The sequence below is a fragment of the Neodiprion virginianus genome, chromosome 2, assembly GCF_021901495.1.
Source record: "Neodiprion virginianus isolate iyNeoVirg1 chromosome 2, iyNeoVirg1.1, whole genome shotgun sequence".
Classification (NCBI taxonomy): domain Eukaryota; kingdom Metazoa; phylum Arthropoda; class Insecta; order Hymenoptera; family Diprionidae; genus Neodiprion; species Neodiprion virginianus.
In genome coordinates, this window is record NC_060878.1 from 6207751 (window position 1) to 6235678 (window position 27928).

General features: G+C 40.8%; 1 protein-coding gene and 5 non-coding genes across 13 annotated transcripts in view; 1 reads left to right on the top strand and 5 right to left on the bottom strand.

Moving 5' to 3' along the window:
* The window catches only part of LOC124296884 (protein furry), a 106848-nt gene extending 96265 nt beyond the window's left edge, over positions 1–10583 (top strand). For 5 of the 8 annotated variants that reach the window (XM_046747265.1, XM_046747272.1, XM_046747267.1 and 2 more), the window contains 22 exons: positions 527–663; positions 1665–1769; positions 2022–2156; positions 2325–2593; positions 2736–2865; positions 3421–3608; positions 3680–4080; positions 4156–4321; positions 4385–4694; positions 4772–5066; positions 5148–5662; positions 5755–6063; positions 6229–6397; positions 6694–6866; positions 6955–7029; positions 7667–7840; positions 7935–8072; positions 8139–8320; positions 8389–8581; positions 8724–8981; positions 9064–9565; positions 9658–10583. In XM_046747265.1, coding sequence (XP_046603221.1) covers positions 527–663; positions 1665–1769; positions 2022–2156; positions 2325–2593; positions 2736–2865; positions 3421–3608; positions 3680–4080; positions 4156–4321; positions 4385–4694; positions 4772–5066; positions 5148–5662; positions 5755–6063; positions 6229–6397; positions 6694–6866; positions 6955–7029; positions 7667–7840; positions 7935–8072; positions 8139–8320; positions 8389–8581; positions 8724–8981; positions 9064–9565; positions 9658–9812 — 4979 coding nt within the window. In that variant the 3' untranslated portion in view covers positions 9813–10583. Of the gene's footprint in view, positions 1–526; positions 664–1664; positions 1770–2021; positions 2157–2324; positions 2594–2735; positions 2866–3420; positions 3609–3679; positions 4081–4155; positions 4322–4384; positions 4695–4771; positions 5067–5147; positions 5663–5754; positions 6064–6228; positions 6398–6518; positions 6667–6693; positions 6867–6954; positions 7030–7171; positions 7599–7666; positions 7841–7934; positions 8073–8138; positions 8321–8388; positions 8582–8723; positions 8982–9063; positions 9566–9657 lie in introns of those variants that run through there. The other 3 variants (XM_046747271.1, XM_046747274.1, XM_046747275.1) reach the window with 3 other exon arrangements.
* On the bottom strand, positions 850–922 carry Trnaa-agc (transfer RNA alanine (anticodon AGC)). The gene has a single exon. It is a non-coding gene; the product is annotated as a tRNA-Ala (tRNA).
* Positions 1000–1072, bottom strand: Trnaa-agc (transfer RNA alanine (anticodon AGC)). Its single transcript has one exon. It is a non-coding gene; the product is annotated as a tRNA-Ala (tRNA).
* Trnaa-agc (transfer RNA alanine (anticodon AGC)) lies at positions 1151–1223 on the bottom strand. Its single transcript has one exon. It is a non-coding gene; the product is annotated as a tRNA-Ala (tRNA).
* On the bottom strand, positions 1301–1373 carry Trnaa-agc (transfer RNA alanine (anticodon AGC)). The gene has a single exon. It is a non-coding gene; the product is annotated as a tRNA-Ala (tRNA).
* On the bottom strand, positions 1452–1524 carry Trnaa-agc (transfer RNA alanine (anticodon AGC)). Its single transcript has one exon. It is a non-coding gene; the product is annotated as a tRNA-Ala (tRNA).
* Positions 10584–27928: the final 17345 nt, after the last annotated feature.

Here is a 27928-nt window from a genome sequence, read left to right on the forward strand (position 1 = left end):
ATTGTTCAAGACTTGGCAGGTATAGTTTGGTGAGAAAAAAAATCCTAGTTTTCCTGTGCATTTTACAGTGAAATGGTAGGGTTTTTTTCATCATCCATACGTTGCCGAAGTTTTCAGCCTCGAATGATGTAGGTTTTTTTTTTTTTAATTCACGAGATTTTTAGCCAGATTGAAAGAATGTAATATTATGATTCTCTCATTGATTATTCTGAGTTTTTGATTACAGAAACTTATAATTGAATGCAAAACCACAGCCCAAAACAAGTTCACGAAAATAGATTGTTCTACAATTCTACATTCGTTTCATTTTTTTTACTTCAAGTCTATGAAAATTGCTTTTCCATGAATTTTCTATTGGGGTCCATAGATTTTTCCTCGAATCCGTTGAAGCTTATTGCTCTCTAAAAACATGTATCAAACTCTACTCAAAAGTATTTATCCTTATAATTTCTGGGTAAAGACAATACGATACAGTTCTATGAAAAACAACGCACGTCTAACTGAATTCGTTTTTAACTATTTTCAGAAATTACGCATAGATTTCAAACTGCGAGACGGGAAGTGCGCCAGTTACTATTGCAGTATCTTCTCCCTTGGCTTCACAACATGGAATTGGTCGACCCAAACGTGCCTCCACCTTCCAACCCTCTGAGCTACTATCAGGTGAAGTCCTAGTTTATACTCATTGTCAGCCATAGTAGAAACGTGACATGTTTTTATATCTCAAGGCTCTTGTATTCAGTTTCAATCAAACCGCGGTGAAATTTACAAAGAAAGATTTAAATTTCGCGGTAATTTGTAACGTCAGCAAGCTGAACCAGTTTTAAGGCCCCGTTTAAAAAAATGTCTTGGAGGCGCCGGGTATCGATCCCGGTACCTCTCACATGCTAAGCGAGCGCTCTACCATCTGAGCTACGCCCCCGGTGATCCGAATTTCCTCCTCGATTGTCAAGATCGTCAAGCTGGCCCAGTTTTGGGGCCTCAATCAAAAAAATGTCTTGGAGGCGCCGGGTATCGATCCCGGTACCTCTCACATGCTAAGCGAGCGCTCTACCATCTGAGCTACGCCCCCGGTGATCCAAATTGCCTCGTCGATTGTCAAGATCGGCAAGCTGGCCCAGTTTTGGGGCCCCGATTCAAAAAAATGTCTTGGAGGCGCCGGGTATCGATCCCGGTACCTCTCACATGCTAAGCGAGCGCTCTACCATCTGAGCTACGCCCCCGGTGATCCAAATTGCCTCGTCGATTGTCAAGATCGGTATGCAGGCCCAGTTTGAGGCCTTGATTCAAAAAAATGTTTTGGAGGCGCCGGGTATCGATCCCGGTACCTCTCACATGCTAAGCGAGCGCTCTACCATCTGAGCTACGCCCCCGGTGATCCAAATTTCCTCGTCGATTGTTAAGATCGTCAAGCTGGCCCAGTTTTGGGGCCCTGATTCAAAAAAATGTTTTGGAGGCGCCGGGTATCGATCCCGGTACCTCTCACATGCTAAGCGAGCGCTCTACCATCTGAGCTACGCCCCCGGTGATCCACATTCGTTTCACGATTGTCACGATCGGCAAGCTGGCCCAGTTTGAGGTCCCGATTGAAAAAAAAAATCGAATATGCGAAACTATGGAAAATTTACTTCACGTTTTCTGATACGGGTCTTTCGCCTTTTTAGTACTATGCAAGTGATGTCACACGAGGAGGACCTCGTCGAGAAGGATGGGGTAGCGCCGAGGCAACAGAGATGGTGCTGAATAATTTGTTTTACATCACTGCCAAGGTACTCTCACGAGTTGATTTTTGTTCGCGTATCACAGGTCTGAATAATAAATATTTATAAGATGTGCATGAAATTACAACTGTATTGGTCATTCAATAAATTTGCACGCTTCTTAGAATCGCATAAAAATTTGCAACTGCGGCAGGAAAACGATACTCAAAGTGATAATGAAGTTAATGTGCATATCGCACTTCTGATGTAATAACTCAGTAATTCTACACTGAAACTAAGTTGATGAAAAATATTGTACAGTTTGCAGATGAACATCCAAAAGAAACGGAAGAATTATGGGCAACTTTGTGTGGTTGCTGGCCCAATAATCTCAAAGTCATCATTCGATATCTGATAATAGTGTCAGGCATGGCACCGCTAGAACTATTACCATATGTAAGTGATTATTAGAAAAGTATTATGAATTACATATAGTAATATGTGTGCATGCTAATGACACATTTCGTAAGTATACTGTCTTTTACAATTGTGTTTATACATTTTTATGCAGGTATATCCTTACTTTTAGTATATCTATTGACACAAACATGATTAATCTGTCAGGCAAAACGTGTAGTTCTCTACCTGGCGAGAGCCAGACCTGATCGTCTTCTCGATGAAATGATGACGGAATTACAAACAGTTGAGACGTTGAACTGTCTCATTGAACGTACCGAAACGCCTCCGTTCTACAGGCTTACCAGCATGAGGAAGGCTTCGTCACACAGCGACGCTCCTGCTGCAGATCCAGCAAATCCGTCGAGAGATTTGGGAGTGGAAAAAGGTACCATTCACACAAAACGACATTCCGGAGAAGATCCCATCAAGACAGGGTAAGATATCACTTTTTACTGCATGTGTCGAATGGATCTGAAAAAATCCATCCAGGTATACAGACAAGCATAAAAATACCTAGAAGCTATAAAGTGCTTGAAAGGCAATTGTTGAATTAATTTTTTCACACATTTACCTTAGCGGCTCAAAATCAGATACAGCCTTACGAGCACTGGCAGGATTTCCTACGCCTCGTGTTGAAAAAACTAGAACTTGTAGCGGCCCAGCTGGTTTGCCAGACGATTTGTCAACACCTACAACTGAAGCCGAGGTACAATTTAGTGAATTTTATATGTCCAGTTTACATGCTGCACACCATTGAAAAATAATACTATTCAAGATATGTTATATTAATCGTAAACATTTACAACCTGTTTTACTATTGATCTAAGAGTGAGCTTTTATCAAACACCCGCAGTTACACGGAAATTTACAATGAAACGTTGACAACTCATCACAATTGTAGCTAGTACATCAGCAAAAATACTTCGGACCATTCCAGACAGTGGCTAATTCATGATCTGTAAAATACTCCAAATATTTTGTTAAAGTTTACAGATTTTCGCATGTTTTCTTAATAGATTGCCTCTGGTTCTCTTCACTCATCCTCCATTTGTTTACGATTTTCTGTATTTAATTGCTAGTTTCAACCAGATGGATAAATAAATGGTTCTTTTACAGTCGTTGGTATAATTCCAAAGTATATTATGCATCTAGTTTCAAAATAGTAACCGTAGCAGATTTACTGAATATTTAAACTCTCGACTTTTACTCGTAAAGTAAATTACTCATCTACTTTTTTACTTAATCAACTTGTCAACTTCAGCTCAATACCGACGAGTCATGTTACGTACCTCGAAACGTGGTCGGCGGAAATGGCAAAGTCAATTGTCCAGGGGAGAAGTTTGACATTCCTCAACCACATCCGTTACCGATGCCAGAGTACGGAGGCTACTTTGCACCGCTTACTGAATATCTTCCGGACAGTTCCCAGCCTATAAGCGGCTTCCACAGGTAACAACCTCAAGAATATGCAAAAAATCAAATTCTCATTACGAAATCTTAACATTGTTTCAAATTTTCAGGTGCAATATTGCAGTGATGCTGCTCACCGACGTCGTCGTTGACGGAGTTGAATTGGACTGGGCTATTCACGTTCCTCTAATGCTTCATATTGTCTTTCTGGGTCTGGATCATTCGAGACCGTTAGTCAGAGATCATTGTCGATGTCTTTTGCTCAACCTTCTTGTTGTCTTGGGTGATCATCGCGATCATTTGGGCGTCGCACGCGTTCTTCTCGCATCTCGCACAGAACAATTAGGACTTGGCTTAACAACTCCAGCTCTGCCAGTTCTTGAGCATAATTTCACCGAAGTTGATCCAGAATTTGACAGTTATCTATTCGTTCCACCTCCTCAGGCAGTTTGCACTACAGTTCCTCAATCAGTTGCGGAAGATTCCAAGGAACTGATTGTTCCGGTTTTCGGTAATATCGAATCTCCTTGCTGTTCTTTTGATAATATAGGCTCTGGATCAATCGATTGCGTATTTCTTCACCCAGTGGAAACCTCGGCACCTAGTAGCAGTACATCGTCGATAGGGTCAACTGGCACAGTGCCTGTTATTGTTACACCAGAAGATGGTGCCAACTGGGCAGGACCGCAGCCTGGTCCTAATATGTCCATCCAGGACGTGATCAAGTCATTGATCAACTTTCTGGCAGCCAGGTAAAAATAAAATTCGGATTATTAGATGTGTGGAACTGCATCAAGCACATTAATATTTTGTAGGACAAATCAACCGTTGTGGAATTATGAAGATATGACTGCGAAAGTATGGTGGGTAAGGAGTGCTGAACAGCTAACCGTGTTATTGCGCCACGTATTACGCGTATTCAGAGACTCCTTACCGCATGCTCTTGTCAGTCAGCGATGGGCTCAAACAGCGCTTCAGCTTGGTCTTTCTTGCTCGTCTCGGCATTACGCCGGAAGATCGCTGCAAGTTTTCAGGGCGTTACGAGTTCCTATTACTTCCAGAATGCTGTCGGACATTTTGTCCAGACTAGTGGAGACGGTAGCTGAACAAGGAGAAGATATGCAGGTAAAATGATTATCACTTTTTAATCGCTTAAGTTCACGAAACTTGACTTATTATTGACAAGTGTTTTATTCGTGAAGGGATACGTCACGGAACTTCTTTTGACTCTTGAAGCAGCCGTCGATTCACTTGAGTCAGATTTTAGGCCGTTAGACTTTATGAAGGAAATTTTCAAATCAACGCCAAACTTGAATAACAAGGATCCGGTGTCAGGAATGATAATTGGCGGAAAGCGCAGTCCCGGAGGTGGAAATTTCTATCCACTTGGACCGTTTTTCTCACATCTTAATCAAGGTGGCCATACACGTAGTACAAGTTATTCTGTCAGCTACTGTATGAGGAAACCCAGTGGTAGTCCAGCGACCGATCCAAAAGGTATTCGGCTTATCTATTATTTACCAAACTTTTGATCAACGTGAAATGAAAGTTTTATTAACAGTGTAACGACGTTTGCAGAGTTAGAAAATCGAACCGGTTGCAGTAAGTATCCGAACACAAACCTGTCCAGATCAAGATCAGCGCAATCCTTGAAGTTGTTAGGCGATTCAGCGACGCAGGATGACAAGATGACCATATTAGCTCAGCTGTTCTGGCTCTCCGTATCACTCTTGGAGTCTGATTACGAGCACGAGTTTCTACTGGCCTTGAGACTTTTGAGCAGAGTACTGCATCGGCTTCCGCTAGATCGTCCAGACGCCAGAGATAAAGTGGAAAAATTACAACAACAATTGAGGTGGAATTCTTTTCCGGGCGTACATGCTTTATTACTTAAAGGATGCACCAGCCCTAACACCTACGAACCAGTTGTCACATTACTGTCACAATTTACTCCACTGTTGGATCTTCCTGTAGTTGATCCAACGCAGAGCTTAGCCTTCCCCATGAACGTAGTGTCGCTCTTACCTTACATGCTTCTTAATTACGAAGACGCCAATGAACTGTGCATCAGAAGCGCCAAAAATATTGCCCAAGTAAGATTTCTAAAAAGTGTTCTTGCGAGCCTTGTATAGTTGAGGGTATCGATATTTTTTTTTACGAATACTTGTTGCATGTATGATTTCAGGTCAGTTCAGAGAAGGGTAAGAAATTGGAAAATCTTGGAACCGTGATGACGCTGTACAGTCGTCGAACTTTTAGCAAGGAAAGCTTTCAGTGGACAAAATGTGTTGTTAAATATTTGTACGATACTTATGCTCACCTCAGTTTTAACATGCTCGCATTTCTGATTGAAGTCCTTGAGAAGGGACCGGCGAGTGTAGCGTTACCAGTTCTTAGCATTATTCATTGCATGCTCCATTACGTCGATCTCGCTTCCCAAGCTGCTCAGCCTATCAACACGGAGTTACTGAGGGTCATTTCTAAATATGTTGAGGTAAGAATTACGTCAGAATGCATCATCGTCTGATTATCTCAGTAAGTATGCGGTTTTCAATAAACGTTACGAATATTAATTCAACTAACGTTGTACTTGAATCTTATTTCGAGTTATTCTTATTGAATACAGGTTGTACATAATTGAATATATTCATGATCTCAGGGCACGCACTGGAAGGAAGCTCTGAAAATATTGAAACTGGTCGTAACAAGATCGTCGACACTAGTCGCTCCACCGATATCGCTTCATGGTTCCGCATGGGATTCATCTCTGGCATCGCCCCACCCAAGTTTCACAGACACAGAGATATTTACGAAAAAAGAATTACCTGGTACGATATTAACCCTATAACATTTATTTTGAGCATGAACAGTATAATAATCAATACAATGTTTTGTATGTTTTGCATCTTGGATGGCACTGATTGCATGCATCTTCACATTGACTCCCAGGTTGTGAAACAAATAACAATGATAAATGAACATATTTTATTGAAAAATAAAGTCTATTTTTGTATCATTAGACTTACTTATTCATTGCTAATACTTACTTATCCCCTTGCAAAGACTCGTCGCACCAAATATTGAATTTTTACCTTGACTATACTTTAATATTTTATTAACACAGGAAGAACTATGGATTTCACATTTGATCTATCGCAGACACCAGTAATTGGTAGATGCTGGCTCATAAGACAGATCCTAGATGACAAATTGGTAGCATCGCCACGACGTTCGCTCTCACTTTCGCCAGCCGATAGTAGCGCCATTGCTGGTTGGAAGCGGCCATGGATGTCACAAGTAACAAAACTTCATTAAATTTTTCATTTATTTACTACACATTATGATAGAACTTTTGTGATTATTTTTTACTTTGTTATTCTTATAGGGACGTGTCAGAGAATGCTTGGTGAACTTGTTGACGACTTGCGGACAACGCGTTGGACTGCCCAAGAGTCCGTCGGTAAGTTAAATCTTGATTTATTGGCTTTTGCGTTTTTTTTTTTACCACATGACTCGAAGCATATTTTTTTATTTCACAATTTCTCCAACCTCGACGTTTTTACGTAATTTGATTAACTGATTGCTTATCTCCCTATTTCTAGGATGAACATATTAGCTCAATGACATTATACAGCAAGGTAAAATTTCCATAGAAAGCTGCTGCATCGCAATCACGTATCCACAAAGTACTTCCCCAGCTTTTTCACCAGTCGATTTTCCACAAAACATTTCCTCTGTTTGATCATAACGTTTCCATTCTTCGTCTATCGCATTTCATTTTCATCATTTTTAAATGGGATATATCTTAACATATCATTTCTTTTTATCTAATAATATTCACCACTACTTCAGTGCACAAATTGGCTGTGTAAAAGACACCTGTAGGTTTTGTACTTTTGTCACACTTTGGTGTGGAGTGTGTATATTATATATTTAATCACCATATTGTACTATTAATGCTTTTTAAAACTGTAATGGTTATCTTTTTTGTCATACACTTCTAAAAGTAAATGTTATTGATATATTTTTTTTCTTATCGACTGTATGTTCAGCCGTGATTAGTTAATTTCTCATCGATCGAATGTGTTGTGTAACAGGTAATATTCAGTCAAAGTTCGGATCTAATGGAGAGGCAATCTTCGATGGCATCTTCAACGGAGGAAGTTTCAGGAGCAAACAATGACTTGAGCGGTGGATCTCGGCGTGATGACGAGCAGTTTGGTGTCTTTAAAGACTTTGATTTCCTTGAATATGAAAGTGAAAGTGTGGAGGTAATGTACAAAATGTTTCAACAGCCTCTGTAATGCAAACTATCATTTCACCGCTTCTTGTTTTATAATTGAAATCTTTCTCTTTGTACAAAAGGGCGAGAGTACAGACAACTTCAATTGGGGTGTGAGAAGAAGACCTCTGAGCGAAGGAGAAGAAAGAGAGCCAAGTTTGCGCCAACTTGAAGAAAGTCTTAGCGAGAAAACTCCATCTTCTAGCAAGCATACTACGAGAGTAAGTAATGCTAACTGTAATATCTTCTGGAAACTTAGTTTTCTCATTATTTCAAACAATATTTAGCGAGGAGTGACAGAAGAGTCATCGGATGATGAGGTGGGATCAGAATCTCCCTTGGACGAAGTACCTGGCGGGCCTGGAACAGGACAAGAAGCAGCTTCCATTCCTGGCATGTTCCCACCTTCTTCACTTTCCTTGATCCAAAGCCGTACCAGACACGATTCCTCAACAAGATCGGACACATCGTAAGTTTCACCGTTAAAATAATTGATAGATTAATCTCGTGTACATTTGTTATTTTATCCAATCACAGAGGGTCAAGTGCAGGGGATTTGGGTGATGTAACACCCTGTAACGCTTCGCCAAATCTGTCTTCACTGATGCCGTTCAGACAAGTTGTCAGAGATGACGCCGAAGAAATGTGGAGGCAACAAATTCAAAGTCTCGTCACTCAAGCTCCCTACAATACTTTAGATTTCTTCCAGCTGTTGGGCAGAATTTTACGAGTGAGTAACCTTGCGCAAATAAACCAACGTTCATCAAAATTTCGTACCCATTTTCTTGTGGATAGTTGAAGTAATAATTTGTTTCATCGGCGATATAATTCCCATCTACGTACAATTGACGAAGTGTGGTTACACCTAACAGGATGTAAGCAGCAAGGCAGTCGGTCTGACTCGCGAGGCGATCGCTTTACTCAATAATAGTACCTCAGCATCGGCGCAGCTTGGAGCTCATTTGTCTAGTCACGCGGAGTTGCTCAGCTCCAAAGCTGAACCTCCTTTAGTTTGGTTTTCGACCAGTATTTTTGCTAACCAAAGACTGAGCGAATCACTGCGATTTGGAATGTTGGAGATTCAGGAACACTTGGAAACATTTCTCGATAGAAAAGATCATGCAACCGAGGTTTGGTATTCTGTACTTGAAAGCGTTTTTTCTCATTGGGCTCAACTAAACCACATTATACATTTTTTGATCGATCGTGCAGTTCCTAGAGGCTGTGAAAGCAACGAGCAAGCTTCATATCCTTGGTGAAAGTCATGCAGGCGAAACAGGACTCGAAGAGATGCTACTGGATTTAGGAAGAGCTCTTTACAAACTCCACTTTCAGTTTCTACTTCTGATAGAGGCGTCAAATAAAATGCTCAGTGCTCTGACGACGGCTGTCAATAACGTTTCAATTCAGCTGCAAGACATGTCGCTGGAAGTGGCTTCAATGAAATTGGCACTTAGCAGGGCCCTCGAAGAAAGCACCGAAAGTGAGCGAGGCACACCGACGCCTACGCCAAGTCCAAGCCCATTGCCCGGCAGTGCTTCGGCAGAAGAAGCTGCAAAAGTAGCTGATCTGCTTAAATCAGCTCGATGGTCCGCTGCTCTTGAGGCTGTCAGACTTCACAGAGTTCAGTGGCCCATGGATCCATTTCACGATGACGATGATGTGACTACTGCAGTCAATATGTACTGCAGAAATATGGGTCAAGAAAGAGCTGGTAAATACGAAATGAGAATATAGAAGATACGAAAATTTTTAGTAAGAGAATTACGGGTGGATGAAATGTTTGTTTTCTTTCTTTTATTCCAGACGTATTTGTTATTACACGGAATGAGAAGGAGTTGGCAGATGTATTTAGCAAACTTATGGAAAGTTTGTTTCAAGTTTTAGCTGCTGTCACGGGTCTTGAGGCGTCGGCTAAAGTGTCTAGAGCACAGACTGAGCACTCTAATCCACAAAACTGACTGCTAGTTAGCTATATTACTATAATTTAACATTCTATTTTAATAGGTAAATGTCAATTGTAATTTACATTCAAATATTATCACCTCATATATGTCAGTCGTTTGCGTCTCTCTAGCTATCGTGAATAAAATTACTCCACCCAGATTGGGATCGGGTTTTAACGTATCATCTGTAAATGTCGGCGGCAATAGAAATCAGCTAAAAATTAATCGACTAATTCTCAAAAATGCCTTACATTGGGTTCAGTAAATCTTTTTTTTTTTGAACTCAGAGATAATTTCGTTACTCTGGTATAATAAACACAACTCGCGACAAATTTCAAGCTTATTGAGAACAAATATAATACACGAAACAACTGAACTAAATTGACAAGCTTACACAACATTTAGATGTAAAAAAGTTAAACTGAATATGATAGTTATATACATATCGTGAATGTAACAAGAAACAGGACGAATAATCGATGAAACTTTGATAAATGCGTGGACGTGTATGATGAAAGTGAATTAATTATAGGTGTTCAATAAGTTTCACTGTCAGTATGTCTACGGAGACAGCACAAACGGTACACTTCATCACCGTCTTGTGATAGAAATATTGAATTAAAAAAATATTGAATTGTTTAGAAACGTCATGTTGAATTGCCGGTAAGTGCATCGAAGTTAACAACATCTCCGGAGGGTAATTGGCCAACCTGTGGAACAATTAACATGAAAAATGGACAAGAAAATATAGAGATGCTCATGAATAAATGGAAATCTGTACCGGTATTAACATGCATTGTGATTTCTATTACCTTGATACACTTTGGAAAAAAAATCGTTTGAAGTTTTTATACGGTATTTTTTAAAAATTTGTTCATATTTTGTGACAAAAACTTGAAACGCGTCACACATTAACCCACGATAATATCTGTTGATTTTATCGCAGGGCTTGGAAGAGTGGATGTACAATGTGGAATTTATTGCATTAAAGGCTGACCAGACCTCGGACTTCTTTCTTTACGAAGTCAAGTGGAGTGTTCCAACCGCGGAATATCCGATTCCGCAGGTCACAGCTAGCGTATTTTTTTGTATCGAGGCGACGCGTGTGAAACAAAAGTCGCATCCCGTTAACGTAAGTCGATGTCACGAAACCCTTTGAAAACATTTAGTGTTGATTTTAATGATAAACAAATATTGCCATACAATATCTGGGTCTGGTAATCCAAATTTCACAATAGTATTATTTTCGCAAAGGTAACTTACGTCTTCGAAGGAACCCAATTCGTACATCAACCTGAAATACCGTTTCGACAGAAATGGCTGTACGATATTTTAGACATGAAGACTCTCTTGTTTAAATCCTTACGTTTTTGAAGATGAATTTTAGGAATCACATCTGTGTAATCTGGTCTAACAGTCGCACTTTCGTCCCATTATTTGTTTACAATGTACAAATTCGATAGTCAACACAGGTATTTTTCACGAAAAAGATCGTAGGGCTACAATAAAATACAACAGATTGGCTTTGGATGATTCACTTTCTATGTGACGTTTCGGAATCAAGGTAACTAAAATATACATAGATATATAGAAACGTCTAGGAAAGGAGTATAATTTTATTTTTCTATGCCGTAAGAGCAGTAAACATGATCCATTTTCGTGATTCGTGTTTTGGTAACGCCATTTCCAAAAATGATACAAGTATTTAGCACCGACTAATATACATCAAATAGTTGTGACTAAATTGAGTTGCGCTCAATGGCTACTATTGACCAAAGAAAACAATGTTTTACTAATTGACAACAGCCCAATTTTCCTTTCTGAAAACTCTGTAAGATATAATCAAAACATAATATTCTGAAATGTGAATCAAAAGTCAAATAATTATGCGCTTGTTTTAAAACACTTTTATTCAATATTTGACGAAATCTAGTCTTTCAACCAGGGTCACTAATCATCTAGATATCGCATCTCTCCGAATTAAGAATCCCTTAGGCTAGCCAACTTTCCTTGAAAATGAATGAGAAAACCATGTAGTTTTTTTTTACTTTTTAATTTGAAACAGTATTCTTTTAGTGTTTATGTTTATGTTCTTCCAACTTCAAGTTCACGTGGCACGCTTCACCGACAACTATAACTCTTGACTAAATTCGTTGCCAAGTTTACAGTAAATTGTCCATATTAACTTTCGAATTCTGTGCTACCAGCCTTCTTTTGTATTGCAAAAATAACTCCTACTATCTTTATGTATTTCATCCCTTTTCATTATTGTCCAAACATTTTTACGACGCTGCAAAAAATTTATTTAACATCGTGAAAAACGTGTTTCGAATTTGATCGGATGTCTCTTCACACGGTATAAGCTTCAACACTAGATCCGCATATGTGGTGTAGATAAATATGCAAACCCGATGATGCATCAAACACGAATTAAAATTTGCTATTAATATGAGCTGTGCAATCACACTCCTCACTCAAACACGCGTCCCATGTGTCATTCATTCGGTCACCAAAATTCCTCAGAATGAATGATGTCACGCGACACGCGGCGTGCAGGCTTCTTTTATCGTCCTCTAAAATTCTTCTTTTTCGCATTCTACGAACTCGAGGGTGACACGAAAATTAACCTAAATACTTGGAGTGGCTGCAAGGCACAGAACTTATTGAAAAATGAATGCGCTGCGAGAATTGCCGCGAACGCTGACGTTAACACATCCGTAATTAATTGACTTATGATGTAAAGTTACACTGCAAACATTAATTAATTCAGAAAATATTTAAACATGACGAGGGGGATGTAAAACATTTATTAGACATTTGCTTTACTTTAACAGCATAACTAACCGTAGGTTATTTCGAATGAATATTAACGTTTCATATCAATCTTACACGTAGTAGAAAATGATAACGATGGTGTACAAATTTTCAAAGATAGCAAAGCGTATTTTGTCGAATTTCTTTCATATAGAATAGTCCATTGATTACACAGGCTTGTGAAATATAACTTTTAATTTCCCCTTGAAATAATAATGCTTTTTTTTTAAGTATTTAGGTACACGAATTAAAATATAGCGCTAGTTTTTGTTAGAGCATATTGATATTTATTGTTATGCAAGATATGCATATTTACAGATGTTTGATCAATTCTTATGAAAAAATAAAATATAATCAATATAAAACTAAATGTTTAGTTACAAAATGATCAGCATTAGTCTTAAACAAGACTTAAGAGACTAGATAAATCAAAAAGACTTATGATATCTCTTTCTACTTTCTTCAAAACTCATGTTCAATCTTTTTCTCTTGTACTTACGTACCTCTAAATATACTCAAAATCACCGTAAACAATAAATAGCGAGGGTGGATGAATATTTAAATATCGACACTACCATTAACACATATAATCACCACAGAAATTGAAAGTCAACTCTAGTAGTACTAAAAAATCGGAGAAAAAAAAAATCACTCAATTTAACATTTTTTTCATAGATTCGTACCTAACACCCACCTAAATTACTACTAATTTTTGTTCAGAGGAAAAAATCATCACAGGCCTGTGTTATCGGTGTCATTTAGATCCAAACGTCTGATTCAGAAGATTCGTCTATCGGATTATAACGTGATACAAGACATTGATTTTGTGTCCGGTATAACATCGAATCTATGAGTTGCGTGATAATCGAAGCAAGAAAGAGCTAATGAAAAAAATCCAGAATTGAGTGTAAAAATTTGGAAAGTAAGAAATTGCGATAAACAAAAGGTCCTCGGGTTTGCCACCTGTCCCTCAACTCATTATATTACAGTGCATGCGTGGTCAGTTATAGAAACTTGAGTTAAGAGGCATGTGCTAGTCGCACAGTTCGGAGGTTCTTAAGCCCGCCGCGGCTGTAATAAAACCGGGTCTCGGGTTTCGTCGCCTCCGCGGCACGCGCCCCGCCGACAACTTCCCTTTTTTTTTCCCCTTTTACCTTTTCCTCTTTTTCTTTTTCTCCTTGCTCCGGTCTGCGACAGACCATCGCCGTTGCAAGCGGGGAAGAAACAATGGGACAGGTGACACTATTCGCGGAATTGTTATGCGCTCGTGTTTAAAGGGTTGGACGCAGTTACGAGATCAAAAAAAAAAAAAAAAAAACGATTTTTCAAGGATCTTTCACCAAGAGAAATTTCAATTTTTTTATACAAAAATTTGGGTAACGTTGAACTTTATTCTGATAATTTTTATTTGTAAAAATAATGATTTTTAAAGTTGCTTTAGCCGATCTTCGGGAGCAACTCTAAAAAAAGGTTTCTTGCCATGAGCAAGATATATCTCTGGACTGGATCATCGGAAATGAAAAAACGTTAAAGATTCAGTTAATATAAGGTATTAACTGGTCATTAATCGAAGGAATAGGCAAAATATGAATTTTTAACAACGCGGCAGCTTCTCGAAAAAAAAAAAAAAAAATTCGATTATTTCCGAAAAATTTTTGCCCCAATTTGTTTACAAACTAGAAAATATTTAACGGCGAGAAAAAACCTTCGTTCAAGGACTGAAAAATGTATTCATAAAGTTTATGTAAAAATTTTATACTAATCGGTTCGGCAGATTTCGAGAAATCTTGTTTACGGACTTTGAAAATACAGTTTCGAGAAAACGTGTTCAAAGTTTCACAAGCACGTTTAAACGTTCCGGGACGTTTCTGCAAATGTACACGTAACTTCGAGAATATTTGTCGGATCGACATGAAATTTTCTGTGCATATGCTTGAATATATGTACATTGCGATAGTGGGATAAAAAAAATCGTAAACTGTTAAAAATGACTGTGAATTTACTGCACATTTACTGTAGAAAAGAGTTGTCTATTTACAAAATCAGATTTCAAATTTAAAAATTAGGATTTCGCGTTTATACGAAACACGAATCTCCTAACATTTCAATTTTTCGAAAAATTTTGTCTCCTTCGATTAACGCGAAGCTCTGAAAATTACACGAAATCTTGACTGAATATTTGCCAACGTCGTTATAAAATTCGTCGGATAAAATGTCATTCACTTTCGTAGAGATTAACCCGCATATAATTGTACCAACGTACATATCCAGATGCAGCTTCTCCGTAGGATAAAACGCGCCGACTAGAGCCGTATTAGAAAATGACTATATTTATCGAGGTTTATTATTTCAGGTCGCCGCTACGGTCAATGGACTCGCCCGTTTGGATTTTTCAAATGTTCACAAACGCATTTGAATGTGTGTGTGTGATAAACAGGAAGTTAGATATGTTGTCAGAAAATCACCGCATGTATCCGCTTATCGAAATACCGGTGCATATTGCATAATACGACTGTTTTAAACTATCAACAATTAATGTCACAGTCAATTGCTTCTTCACCCGATGATGGTGATGGTTAAAAATTGGATCTCTGATTATATCCGGTACATAATAGTGCACTGAGAAAAATTTCATTTATTACAGTAACTAGAAAAATTCAGTAAAACAAGTATCGTTAAAAAAAAACTGTTTGAATATCGTTGGAATTATGAAAAACGAGCTACGCCTAACCATTTTGCGCTATCGTCGATTCCTTTTTGGTAATTGCAACGCAAAATCAGTTTCTGAGGCTTACTCTACTTTTTTAGTTAAACAAGGCTTAAACGTCAATTTATTCTTGCACAAGCGTTAAATTTTCGCAACAGTTGCAAGAAAATCTAGCAACAGTGGTCGTAATGAGAAAGAATAGTAACGGATGCTAGACTTTCCGGTAACGGCTAGAAAACTAATTTTAATTTTCTACCTGGAACTATATTTTTCGATTGTGGTAAAAAATGAAAATAGTTAAGGAGTCGGCGGTAACCGGAACTAAAAATTTCTCCCAGTGTGGACGTGAAAAATTAAGCGAAAGGATCGATGACCGAGGAAAAGGGTCTTATCGTCTAAACCCGATCGTCTGGGGTAGTTTGGAAAGCCAGTTCGAGCCGTGAACACGTGGTTTGTTGAAACTCCTGCTGAGTCGACCTTTGCGGACCTCCCGGCGGAGCTCGACCACCAGCTGCAGTTCCTCTGTTTTCACGCCGACCTCGTCTAGTTTCTAAAAGTCCACCACTGTTCGGGGCCCCGAGGAGAGGGCCCGGAAAAAAACATTAAAATGAGGAAAAAAAGCAGCGACAACGGGGCCTCTGCAAGACCAACGCGCGGATTTCACCTCCTTGGTTAAAGACGCGTCGTAAATAGCGCAAGTAGATCGTCGACGCCGCGCACGCGACGCCCTGGGAGACGTTAACGTTGCGAGTCGTCGCGGCGACGAGATTTCAGCCTGCGTATTTCGACGGTTGCGTGATTTATTTCGCCGGAGGTTTAAGCGATCGACGTTATCTCGGAGGAGCCATCCAAGTATTAGCCAACGCTTTTTTTGCAAACTCTTGCATACCACGTCTAGCGACAACGATTGGTGAAGTTTGCTTGTTTTGCTAAAATCGATTTGTTACCTGCGAATGGCAGAAATACCATTTAAAGTCACATCCTGATCAATTTATTCCCACTTTATTAATTATTTATACACATCAATATGTTCAGTAAAACGTGAATTCATTATTCACTGAGTATTAAATACACTGTATATTGTCTTTCTTCTTAAACGCATGCGATAAACATTATGTTTCCTGAGATGTTATTATCGAGCAATTCATGCATTATTAGTACCTCCTTTTAAAGAAATTTTTTTATTCCCAAGTTGGCTTTGAGCTCACGCTTGCCTGGAATGCCTAATACTACAGGGTAACATTTGATAACGTTTCTTTGAATGACCTACCCCTGTTTCAGCGTTAGAGCGATGGAATCCGTTAAGGGGTTGGTCACCCTTTCGCGCTTCACTTTTAAGCTACAACTTTGAACAGCCGCATCTATCGATACGAGAACGTTGGCAAATGACCAACGATTAAACGTCTGAAAGATACTATAGTTTTACCTTTATTTTAAGCTTTGAAATTTGGAGAATACTATGTAATTGTTTATCTCGACTCTCGTTTTACTCGAAACGATGTTTTTCAACACTTTTCACGAAGGCGATTTCCAAACCGTTTGTACGATTTTTAAGACATTTGCTACACGTTCTATTCCGATACGTATAGTTTTCGCAGGAACTATAATCACTCGTGTCTGAAATAGACTCGGTATGTTACACATTGGAGACGTGCTAAAATGCGATAAAATTACAGAAAAATATACTGCACATATCCAATTTCAGGACGACTGTAATTATAAACTAAAATAAAAAAAACACGCAAACCATTGTGTAAAATTTTGCAAATTTCAAACCTTAATGCAAAGGTAAAACTATAGTACCTCTTATTTTTATCCCCATAATCGTTGGTTCTTTGAGAACTTTCCAGTATCGATAGCGACTGCTCAAAGTTAACTAAGAAATCAAGCGCGGAAGGTTGAAAAATATCCTTAAATATTTCGTTGTATGAAACTATGTATCCAACGACTTAATTTAGTCGAGTCAATCATTGGATCCCCGACGATGTCAACCAAATATTTAATTGATTCGGCGCAGCTGTTATTTATTTCATTCTCGGTAAAAAAAAGAAAATTCAATCGACAGTGCCAGTTTTTTATTTTTTCTGTTAAAAATGTTTGTTTTTTTTTGTAATTTCAGTGTATTCGCATGTAGGAAAATCCATCACCACTACAGTAAAGTGATTTGGAAATGGGACACTCGCCGGTACAGTGATATCTATTTATTTATTCATTATTATACCTGGAACTCGGAGAAAAGAAGAAAAGCGAATAATATTGAGCTGAGTAATGGTAAATTTAATTGAGTCAAAAAAAAAAAAAAAACAGATTGACACGGATTAAGGTGGCGTGTGATTTCCAGGGTTTCATGGATATACGCGAGGTTTTCCTCTGTGACTTTTTGTCGTGGTACTTTTCCTCATCGCTTTTTAAGCTTTATCCCAGTTGTTGAACCACCGTTGATGCCGTGAGTCCCAAACAGCCTACGGACACATGTTTCACTTTTTGTGCCGGCATTTAATATTTTCCACGTTATGACCTGGCAGGTTGCAGGTCAAATTTTGGGTCGACCGTCCTGAAATGTGAGTAAAAACAGGTTGGCTGCAAGTGGAACGAACCAATTCACGCCTGTCTGAGTCAAATTTCTGAAGTGGATTGGCGTGGCTCGGGGTCACAAATGTTTTGCTAAGTAGTTTTACGCCACCCCGAAACGATACCCAAAATAATTTGTTCGTTGTTAATTATCGCGTCGTTTTCACGAGCCGATGAAAACTGTTTTTTCTTTTTTTTTATGCATTTAAGATCGCCTGAATGTCACGCTTATAAACGTTTAAAGAATCTATCGTACGACAGTTGGGTAAGAAATGATGAAACGGGAAACCCTGTAAGTTATGAGTTAGCGGTTTAATTGAAAATACTGAAACCAATTATATGTATATACATGCGAATATAAAAAAATAATAAATCTTAAGGATAAGAGTCAAGTTATCACCAACTTCAGAGAGATTACGTTGTTGCATAATTTTTTTCCATGAAACTATATTGCTCGTCATATTCTTCTCCAGCTTAAATGTCTTGGTGCCCAAAGAAGTAGATTCTTTAAAAATTTTCCGAGGTAGATTTTTCTCTTACTTAGCTTTGGAATGGAAAAATGTATTTCAGGCGATTCGTGAAAAATTAATTGAAGACTGCAGTGAGTCTCAATTCAATAATGCAAAATGAACGAAACGCGTCTTAGCTTTTTTTTTTCAATAAGTTACCCACGTTGTCTCACTGTAATATTACATCGAAGCTTTTTGTGTAGTTCATGTTCACGGGTTTTTTTTTCTCCATTCATCCACAACGAGTTCATGTCGCCTTAGAACATATCACTACAATTAATAAGCAGTAACAATTGTTGTCAGTATGATTTGCGACACAATTTAAAAAGAAAATGTGACTTTTAATCCATGACAAATCTGACAAAGATTTGGAAATTTTCCATAACAACCGTATATCAACGCAACGTTCCAAACATGGATACTAAAATTTAGCCATTGCAGATACGTAAAGATGATTGTACGGATGAGCTCGATTATTGGACAACGACGAACAGCGAGGAATCAGATCTAGGTGTCTATGCGTGGTTCCGAGGTGCCAGCAACCACCGTCCATGTTTACATCAACTTTTTTCCCCCTCCCTGTCTTAAACATCACATCCGCCGTACCGTTTCCTCCCCGAAGCATGGGCTCCGTGGAAGTTAACAGCGTCAGCAGGAGTTGAGAGAGGAACTACCGCCATCATCCGCTTCGGCAGTCTAAAACATCCGCTGCACCAGCCGCTGCCAGGAGGTCTGCCCCCTGTACGAGGTGTGTTCCATACACCGACCTCGGTAAGAACGTACTTGTGATCATACATCCGAACTCCTCTGTGTTATCCGGCTTTTAATAATACAGCTTCGCGTCGTTACGCGTCTCCGATCACCCCTCCTTATGGCCACTTCCGTCTTTTGTGGTGCAATAAGCATACGCGTATACACAAGCATAAATGGAGTTTCATTCGGAACGACGGCTGTTTCTCGTGTCGGCTCTAACCGGTACGTTATACGGTGTCTGTCTCATTGTCAGCTGAGATATTGACCGAAAATCCATTTCTCGCATATTGTTTCAGAGAATCGTATCCACCTGTTTGCAGGTTTTCCATACCGAAGGAATTTCGCCCACTTGTGAATCGAAATATGTACGTTTATACGTATATATATATGTATATGTATATGGGTTAATTGAAAAATCATGTCGCGTCGAGTGCCTCTCGACAAACTACAAGTGAGAAAAATTAAGAATTGAGTGTAGATGCCGAGTGCCACTTAATTTTTTCGACTGGATCATCTCTACATTTTTTATAAATCAAACGGTGAAAAAAAAACTACACCTGAAATCAAACTACTTGAAGAAATTGTGGCTGTAGAAGGGTAGATCTACACTGACGAAAAGTGCAGAGAAGAGAAGACGAGTTATCAAAAATGGAATGCCACAAGTATCTAAGTTCGCGACTGACTTCCGTTTACATTAAAAGTTAGGGGAAAAAAAAACCGTTTGACAAATCTCCAGCAATGTTATTTTCGCTAATAATAGTGAACGGGAATTAAAAAATATTCATATATACCATGTGTGGGAATGAGTTTGAACAAATTCGAATAACACCGGCTAAGATGTCAACAAATTGAGAAAACCTTTTATAATTAGAACGTTCGAAATGATTGAAACCCTGGGGTGTTTTTTAATCAGATTCTAATACTTGAGGCCCGTTTTTTTCGCTGACCGGGTCACCAAAAATTGTCCGAAATGTGTTCGAAAGATATTAATCTTCGTCATGGAAATAAAATAAGTCGAAAAACACGAGAGCTTAAAATAATTTCTGACGGTTCTAATTGTAAAAGCTTTTTTTCAAATCGTTGATACGTCGGTCCGTGTTATCCAAATTTGTTTAAATTTATTCCTATCGCAATCGTATTCGATTTAAATCGCGTTCACCATCATTAGCGCGAACGATATCACTGGGGATTTTTCAAACGATCTCATCCCTCCCTATTTTCTCTCTTCAGCCTGTAGCGGGTCGCTGTTATTCTGACCTTTCGATTCCGATTCGATCGACAGGTAATAATCGGGGTGAATAAAAAAAACAAAAACAAAAAAGAAACACGGAGCATACGAAAACCAAACCACAAAATCCTGTCTCGAGACGATCAACGGGTAATGCGGCCCGTGTAAGGGATAACAGGGGTGAGCGTCGCTAATTTTAGACCCGTAGGGTCAAAGACGTCGAGACGACGTCGTCCGGGGGTCCAGGGGGAAGAACCTGGGGAGCGGCCACGAGGACGGAAAGGGCAGCTGGCGTGCCGGACGACTCGGGTCTGCCTGCACGTGGCTGCACGCGTGTCCCATGCTCGTTTTGAGATTGCTCACGAGTCTCGCCGTCTGCCCCCCGGATCCGCAGGTCCAGGAGACGGCGTCGCGAGTCGCGCACGTGTCCAGGGCGCGAAATTCGAGCACGTGAAACAACGCGCATTAAATTTCCGTCTCAAATCACTCTCCGGTTTATTGCAATTTTAGCGATCACCTGCCGCCGGGGGTTGACCAGGTGGATGGCCGCGTTGCAGTGTTTCTATGTAATTCAATCGCTCGCCGACAACCGGGTCATTGGCGAAAAAGCTACCGCGGATCGAATCGTTCGTTAAGTTTGAGGAGGTGCTCTGGTCGTTTTCGACCGTTTCGACTTTCGCGTATGTTTTTCCAAATATCGAAGTCCTACGTATATCAAACGCGAAAATGAGATCAACAAGAGCCGCTTTTGACACGCAGTTCTGAAGAAAAACACTCCAACACGTTTTCATTTGACGAAGAAATAAAGATGTGGCTTGGAATTCCATTAATTCACCATTGCGATCGAGTAGAATAAGTGCCTCAATATTTCTGCCTCAAATGAAAATGTGTTGGAGCGGTATTGGTCAGAATAATAATAATAATAATAATAATTCTTTATTTATCACAAATATGTTTGCAAATTTTGAAGAAGTAAGAAGCAAGCAGGGGGTTTTTTTTATTGCAAGAATTGCGTATAGATTGGGGATATTAAATGCGGACTAGCAACCCGTCGCGTTATAAAATGAAAATTATATTCAGGTGAAACAATCTTGTTTACAGTTGAGCATATTTGAATGAAAATTGATAATATTTGACCTAACCTTTGCCTGTAAGAGTTGAGTATTTGAGTCAGCGTACGTAGAAGTGGGTGAGGTTCCAGCTTGGTTAGCAAATATCATTATAAATCCGAAACTGGTTAAAAACGATCTTTGAGTCCGAAGAGATGTGAGAGGGTTACGCGAAAAATCAGTTTTCACAGTGAATTTCAATCATATAACAATTGAAACCTTGACTAACATCGCCTCTTTCGATTCCTCTCCGATAGAAATAAAATTGTTCGTCAGATTCGATCATTACTACACATTATTTGCTTGAGAGCGTGCGTCGCCAAATCATTTCCGAAAATGCGACCAACAGCCTATATGCACCATATTTTGATAACCACGCGTAACATATTTTCTCACGTGAAATTTTAGGTGCATGCAAGATGCCCGTGGAAAGACGATATATGTATACATCTGTGCGGCTGCATGGACAATAACGATGCATCTGCAGATGGGAACGTGAATGATCCGGCCTGCCCAAAGCCGAACCGAGGCCGGAAGTTGGAATCAATAAAATATCGTCGTTGGATAGATCATGTTCGGTTGATTCATGTCTTCTTATGTATTATCTACAGAATACGGCGGTACGTTGTAATATGAGGAAAAATCTGGCCGTCAATCATCAGCGTTTTTGGGTGTAACCGAAAGACTGTGAAATCTGTACGCGAGAATTGGCGACCACGTCGAGTAGATTAAACAACAACCACAACAGTTGTTACAATTTTCCAAGAAATTTTTCCTCGAATCGCGAGACCACGAAAGAAGACAGCTTTTTATGAAAGCGCATATGACTGGCTCTTATCTGACTTCAGACTTTCGTTGGAAAGGTGCGGGCTACGAATTACTCATTAAGATTCGGATCAAGCCATGCCTGCACATGGCTCGGCTCATCAGCCGCTTCATCCTACCGTGGCCTCAGCATCCTTCCGTTTTTGGATTACGTGAAAACAACCGGAGGATATGATTCATCCCAAATGTTAGTCACCTCGGCAAGCTCTCAACGCCCCGCGTTGGACTCTACAAAAACACACCAAAAGCCAGAAAAGCCGCGTCGCTCGTTACACAGATTATACCAGCTTCTAAACCGACTCGTCGTGTCAATCTTTCGTACAAGTTGTACAATATGCGCTGCAGAAGAGGACAAGAAGTGGAGTATCTCGATGGTGATCCACACTATTTTCTTGTACAGAAAATCGCAAAACTATACCGCAAAAATTTAGAAGAAACACTTCCAACTGAAAGTACGAGACCTCATTTGGACTTCGAATGTGTATCATGCCCTACAATCTTCGCTGTGTCTAACGTAAAGGGAGAAAGCGTGGTACAACTTGAAAGCGAAAAACGGAGAGCAACGCCATAGGATGAAAGGATACCCTGCGGGATCCCCAAGGATATCTAGGTCCTATTAAGAATGTTGGGGGTCGAGTTTGGTGAACGTTATACGCACATACCGACTGCATCGGAGTCTCGCTGCCCGGCACCGTTCGCCTCGGCTGCACATCTGCGTGCAACGGATGCAGGCTGCACTTTATGGACGCCCAGTGCAACCAATTTTGCTCCCGTACACAATCTCTCTCTCTCTCTCTCTCTCTCTCTCTCTCTCTCTACGCACACCCTCGCGACGCGGTGCGTCTATAATTAGATTTCCTTGTTCTGCTTAGACACCTTAGCCGTAATAAATATCGGTCGAAGGCCTTTCAGACTTTGCCCTCGTCGCGTTTTTCGACGCGATGTCACGCGACTAAGTCTGCAAAAATCATCTACACAGCGGATGATTGCAGCCGCGAACATTAAAACTCCCTGGCAATATCTAACCGATACTTCAAACCTGGGTGCAACATCTGTGCAGTGGCAACTCTGGCGCGGTCTTTTAACGCACGCCGCTAAACGATTTGGCAAAGCCATTCGCTGTTACCATGATCTTGGCACACGTTCTTCAAGACTTACCTACCGGAAATTTTTACTTTTCTTACACACCAGTTACAACTTGACTGTACCCGAAGTGCGGCCGGACTCGACGGTTAGGAAAGCGTAATGTCAATTTTTTCAACCGGATCCTCACTCAGCTGTATATGTATAATATAGTAACTGCATAACCACGTCCACATGTTTGTCTTATTCGTAATAAAAATACGGAAACAAAACGTCCGACATAGCCCAAGGACGTTTTCGAACAGTCTTCCGAGGTCAAAGATAATGATTGTTGATAAAACTTGTCAACTTATATTATCGTTCATAAGTACAATGTCATTGTGGGAATGTGATATAGCGAGAGGATAACGGTGCATTGAGACTTTGAGAGAAGCGTGTGGGCGATAAAAAAAATCTCCTCGGTTTCAGCAGATGCGCGATCATATTGTAAAGCCTGGCTGATGCTTGCCGGATTTTATTCGATCCTGGCCGTTACAGGTTTCCATGCAGCTAGAGGATAGGTACGGAAGTTAACAGAGTAACTGCAGACCGTGGATCGTGATCTATTTCCGATTATTGGCACTTCTTCAATTCCGCGCAAGGATGTTTAATAGGCGAGCCGAGTTGCCGCCCGCGTTGGCCATCCATCAGTGACACAGTCCATTCGCGAAGATTCGTCTTGTGCAATGCCTCGATCCTAATAATCCGGTGCCAATGGTGCAAGGCAATTACGGATCAGCTCAGGCAGCTCATTGAAGCAAGTACAATCCGCCGCACGAGCAGGTCTCTGATTTGCTCCAAATGCCATTCGTATAAATAGTTGTATACACGTTAATGATTTTACGCGTGCAACGCGCATGGTACATTTACGATCAGCGATCCAAATCCATTATCTCAGGTGGCGGAGGATCAGGAATCTTCGTCAACTAAGATCGTGTCGAAGTAGAACTGGTAAGCATCGTCCGAACGGTATTGAAAATGTCCGTGCATTTGTGAGAAGAGAAAACAAAAAAAAAAGAAAAAAACGACGATACCTTTAACTGACGTCATAGGTTCGGTATCTATACGTATTTCACCGTTTTGAAATGGTTTCACGGCAATGCAAGTTTTTCGAAACGGCGATGATCTGAAAGTATCTAATATTACCGTGATTCGAGAATTCTGGTTGATCTTTCAACAGCGAATCCATTTAATACCGACAACGAGAAGACCACGACTTCCGATCAATGAATCGGTACCTAAAGGATTTATCCTGCTCCAATCTGACCCATATTGCATATGATATCACGAAAACTGAATTTAGAGTTTAGAATGGCTGCAAGTGGTCAGCGGCGAAAAGACTACAGTTGGTACACGTGTTTTTTGAAAATCCAGAAAACCATCTTTCGGAGTGCTAAGGAGTAACCGTTTCAGCTGTTAGACGAGTGTCAGCTCATCCTTATACCCCCAAAGCAGTGTCTTAATCGCAGTTGAATAATCCTATCCACTCTTTCTCACGCAAGGAGGATGTTTGAGCTCCGGAGAGCTGCAGGAGCGCCAAGTAAAGAGGTAAAACGGGATAGCGAGCGCGGTGCTCTTTCAAAGGATCTCGAGATAAGGTGGTTGGGGAATTAAACCCGTTGCGGGCCATATAACGCGTCTGCTAAATCGAGGCCTGCACCGACAGGACTACTTGGAACGCTAGAAGTTGGGGCCCTTTTGGGACCGGCTCCCTCATTCATCTCCCTCTCTCGGTCCCCAGCCGCTTCCACCGTTACGGCCTGCAAGACGGGGGCAGATCGGGTTTGGTATTCGTACGAGGTCGCGTGGCGAGCGCGTGCCACTCAGACGGCACCAAGACCAAGAGCCTCTCGACCGCCACGCCTCTCACCAGCCTTCTGGACGTCTATCGGGACCGATCTTCCGGATCCTCGTACGGTTACTCGAGGGCCAAGATTCGTTAAGCAACGTGAAACCCTCAGTGGGCTGATGGAGTGAATGGCCTGCCAGGTTGTCACCCGTTTTCTCAATGGAATCGCGCTCGGGCGTGTGCGTGCGCTCACCCACACACGCAGACCATAGACACGCGCGTGTCTTCGTGTGCATGATAATTATATACACAAACACTTACGCCATCCAAAACCCTGCAAGCGCAGGATGCTCCTTGTTCTCGCCCGCGTCTAAACGCCCCAGCCAGCTGATCTTTTTTTATGCCTTTATGTACGCTCGGGGAGTGCTATCGTATTAAACGGTCCTGATGCTACCGCTGTCGCTAGTGCCGATGTTACTGGCGCATTGCACTTCACTGCACGAGGAACGCAAGTACGCGTACCTACTCCATTCATCCGAGTATAGAAATATAACGAAAAATTCCTTTACCAAGCTGCCTGCACTGCACACGACGCTCCGGAGTGACGCCACCCAAGTTTCCAATGAGCTGTTCACCACCATTCATGAACTCGAGACGAGGTTTTGCTCGCTTTGGAACCGCCAAGGCTGCAATCTTCCTGGCCATGCGACTCGGTATCCCAATCAGCAATCTGCGCGACTTACCACCAACGTTGATGAGAACCGTCCAACGGCGAAAAAACTTTACATCGCACTTACCTGAATTGGTTGAAAAAATTCATCAAGACTTGGGTCTGAGCCGGTGAAGATGAAAAAAATATCACCTTTGCCGTTCGAGGTATTATGAGGACATTGGACCAGACCAAACAAGGCGGTGGCGCGATGGTGCTGGTATTGGGAATACCGCTGAGAGGAGAAATCGTCCGTGTGAAGAGACGGCTGGATGGATGTCTGCAGGGGGATGAGGAGGCCACCCTATTTTCCTGGGGAACACGCGCCTCGAATTTACCGAATCGGGGGGTCGTCTTGGACAACTTTTTTATGCCTTCTCTTCAAGCGTCACTGCTCCGGTACACCGAATGAAACGACCTTTGTAACCTCCGATTGACTGCATCCCGCGACGACACGTGCTGCGGCCGCTATTCAATTCGGAACTGAATAGAGAGAATCGTTAAAAAGCTCTTCGGCTGCCAGAGGTACTTGTCATGTCGAAGTAGCGCGTACCATTCGCATTGTTATACCTGTTTCGCAAGTCCTATCGAATCGTAAATCCAATCGCGTCCAATCCTCGGAGAGACCGGATGATTCCTGAACCCCGAAGTGCACGGCTTTCAGTGTCTCTACTGCCCGTACATGGGCGTTGACCTTCGACGGTAAAAGGTAAACTTGGTTCCTGCATAGCGAACGGTGCCGAATGAACGTGAGATGGTTTATGCTCGACGGGTGTGGGACCAGCAGCAGCGGAGGCACAAAGTGAAAAGCGTGGAAAGTGAAAAGGGAAATGACTCAAGGCAAATGTTTATGAATGTAAATATGGACTCGGAGGGACGGGAGCCGAGCGGGTGCCGGGCGGCGACGTCTGCGTGCCTCGGGCTCGAGGGATACACGAAAAGAGGAGCAAGAGCCGATGAAGATGGCGAAGATGCAGACGGGACGAGGAGACACACGCCAGCTATGCAGACTCGAGATTCACCCGGGTCTCCGAGACGGCTGACGGTGAAATCCCCGTTGGCGCAATGCCAGCCCTCGATACGAAACCTCCATCAAAGAAATTTACCCCGTAGTGCAAGCCACCAGGCCTCCCAAAAGCTGTACAACTCCGAATCCAGAATAAGGAAATCCCTCGAGTACCCAAAGAGTCTCATTGTCGGTGCTGGTTCACTTACGAAAATCTCACCCACGACTGTGCGATTAATTATTATTATTATAACCGAATTTCCGCTATAAATCGATCCGATTGTAACAAAGAGTTGTTCAACTTTGAACAAATAACGAATGGGTGAAGGTATTTGTTGTACGGACCTAAATTTTTTACAATTTACTGGTTCTTGTCTACAAAAACGTGCGAATACATGCCATTGAATTAGAAAAAAATTTCAAGCCAAATTATCGAACATTTAACAAAAATTTACGACTTTAGAAATCGTTAAATTTATACGGCATATATTTATCCAATAATTGATGTACTCGACAATTCTAGATGTCTGATACAAACTGCCCTACGCATGGAAAATATTCCAAAGAATATGTAACGACCATTAAATCAGGGGATTACCGAGTGTTCGAGAAAATAATGCTGATGAAACGTGGAAAAATGTCACAAGCAGAAGAATATTCGTAACCGCGATTTTTCACGGGTCATGTTTGGCAATACAATTCGTGAGCAATTTTCGATTTCAGCTTGTCGTTAGGTGTAATAATTAATTATGACTAATTTTTATTCAGTACCAGTCTAATTTACGAATGATTGAGAAGGGACCCTACTTATGCCCTCACAAAATACTGCCCTCCGCGCAAGAAATATCTCAAGGAGTTTCATGGGTTTTGAAGGGCAAAGAAAACAAACAACCTCCATTTTTTTTTTAAATATAATAAAAGAATTATTTTATTCAAACCTTAAGCATATAAAGAACAATATTTTAACAACATTTTTTAAAACATTCGTC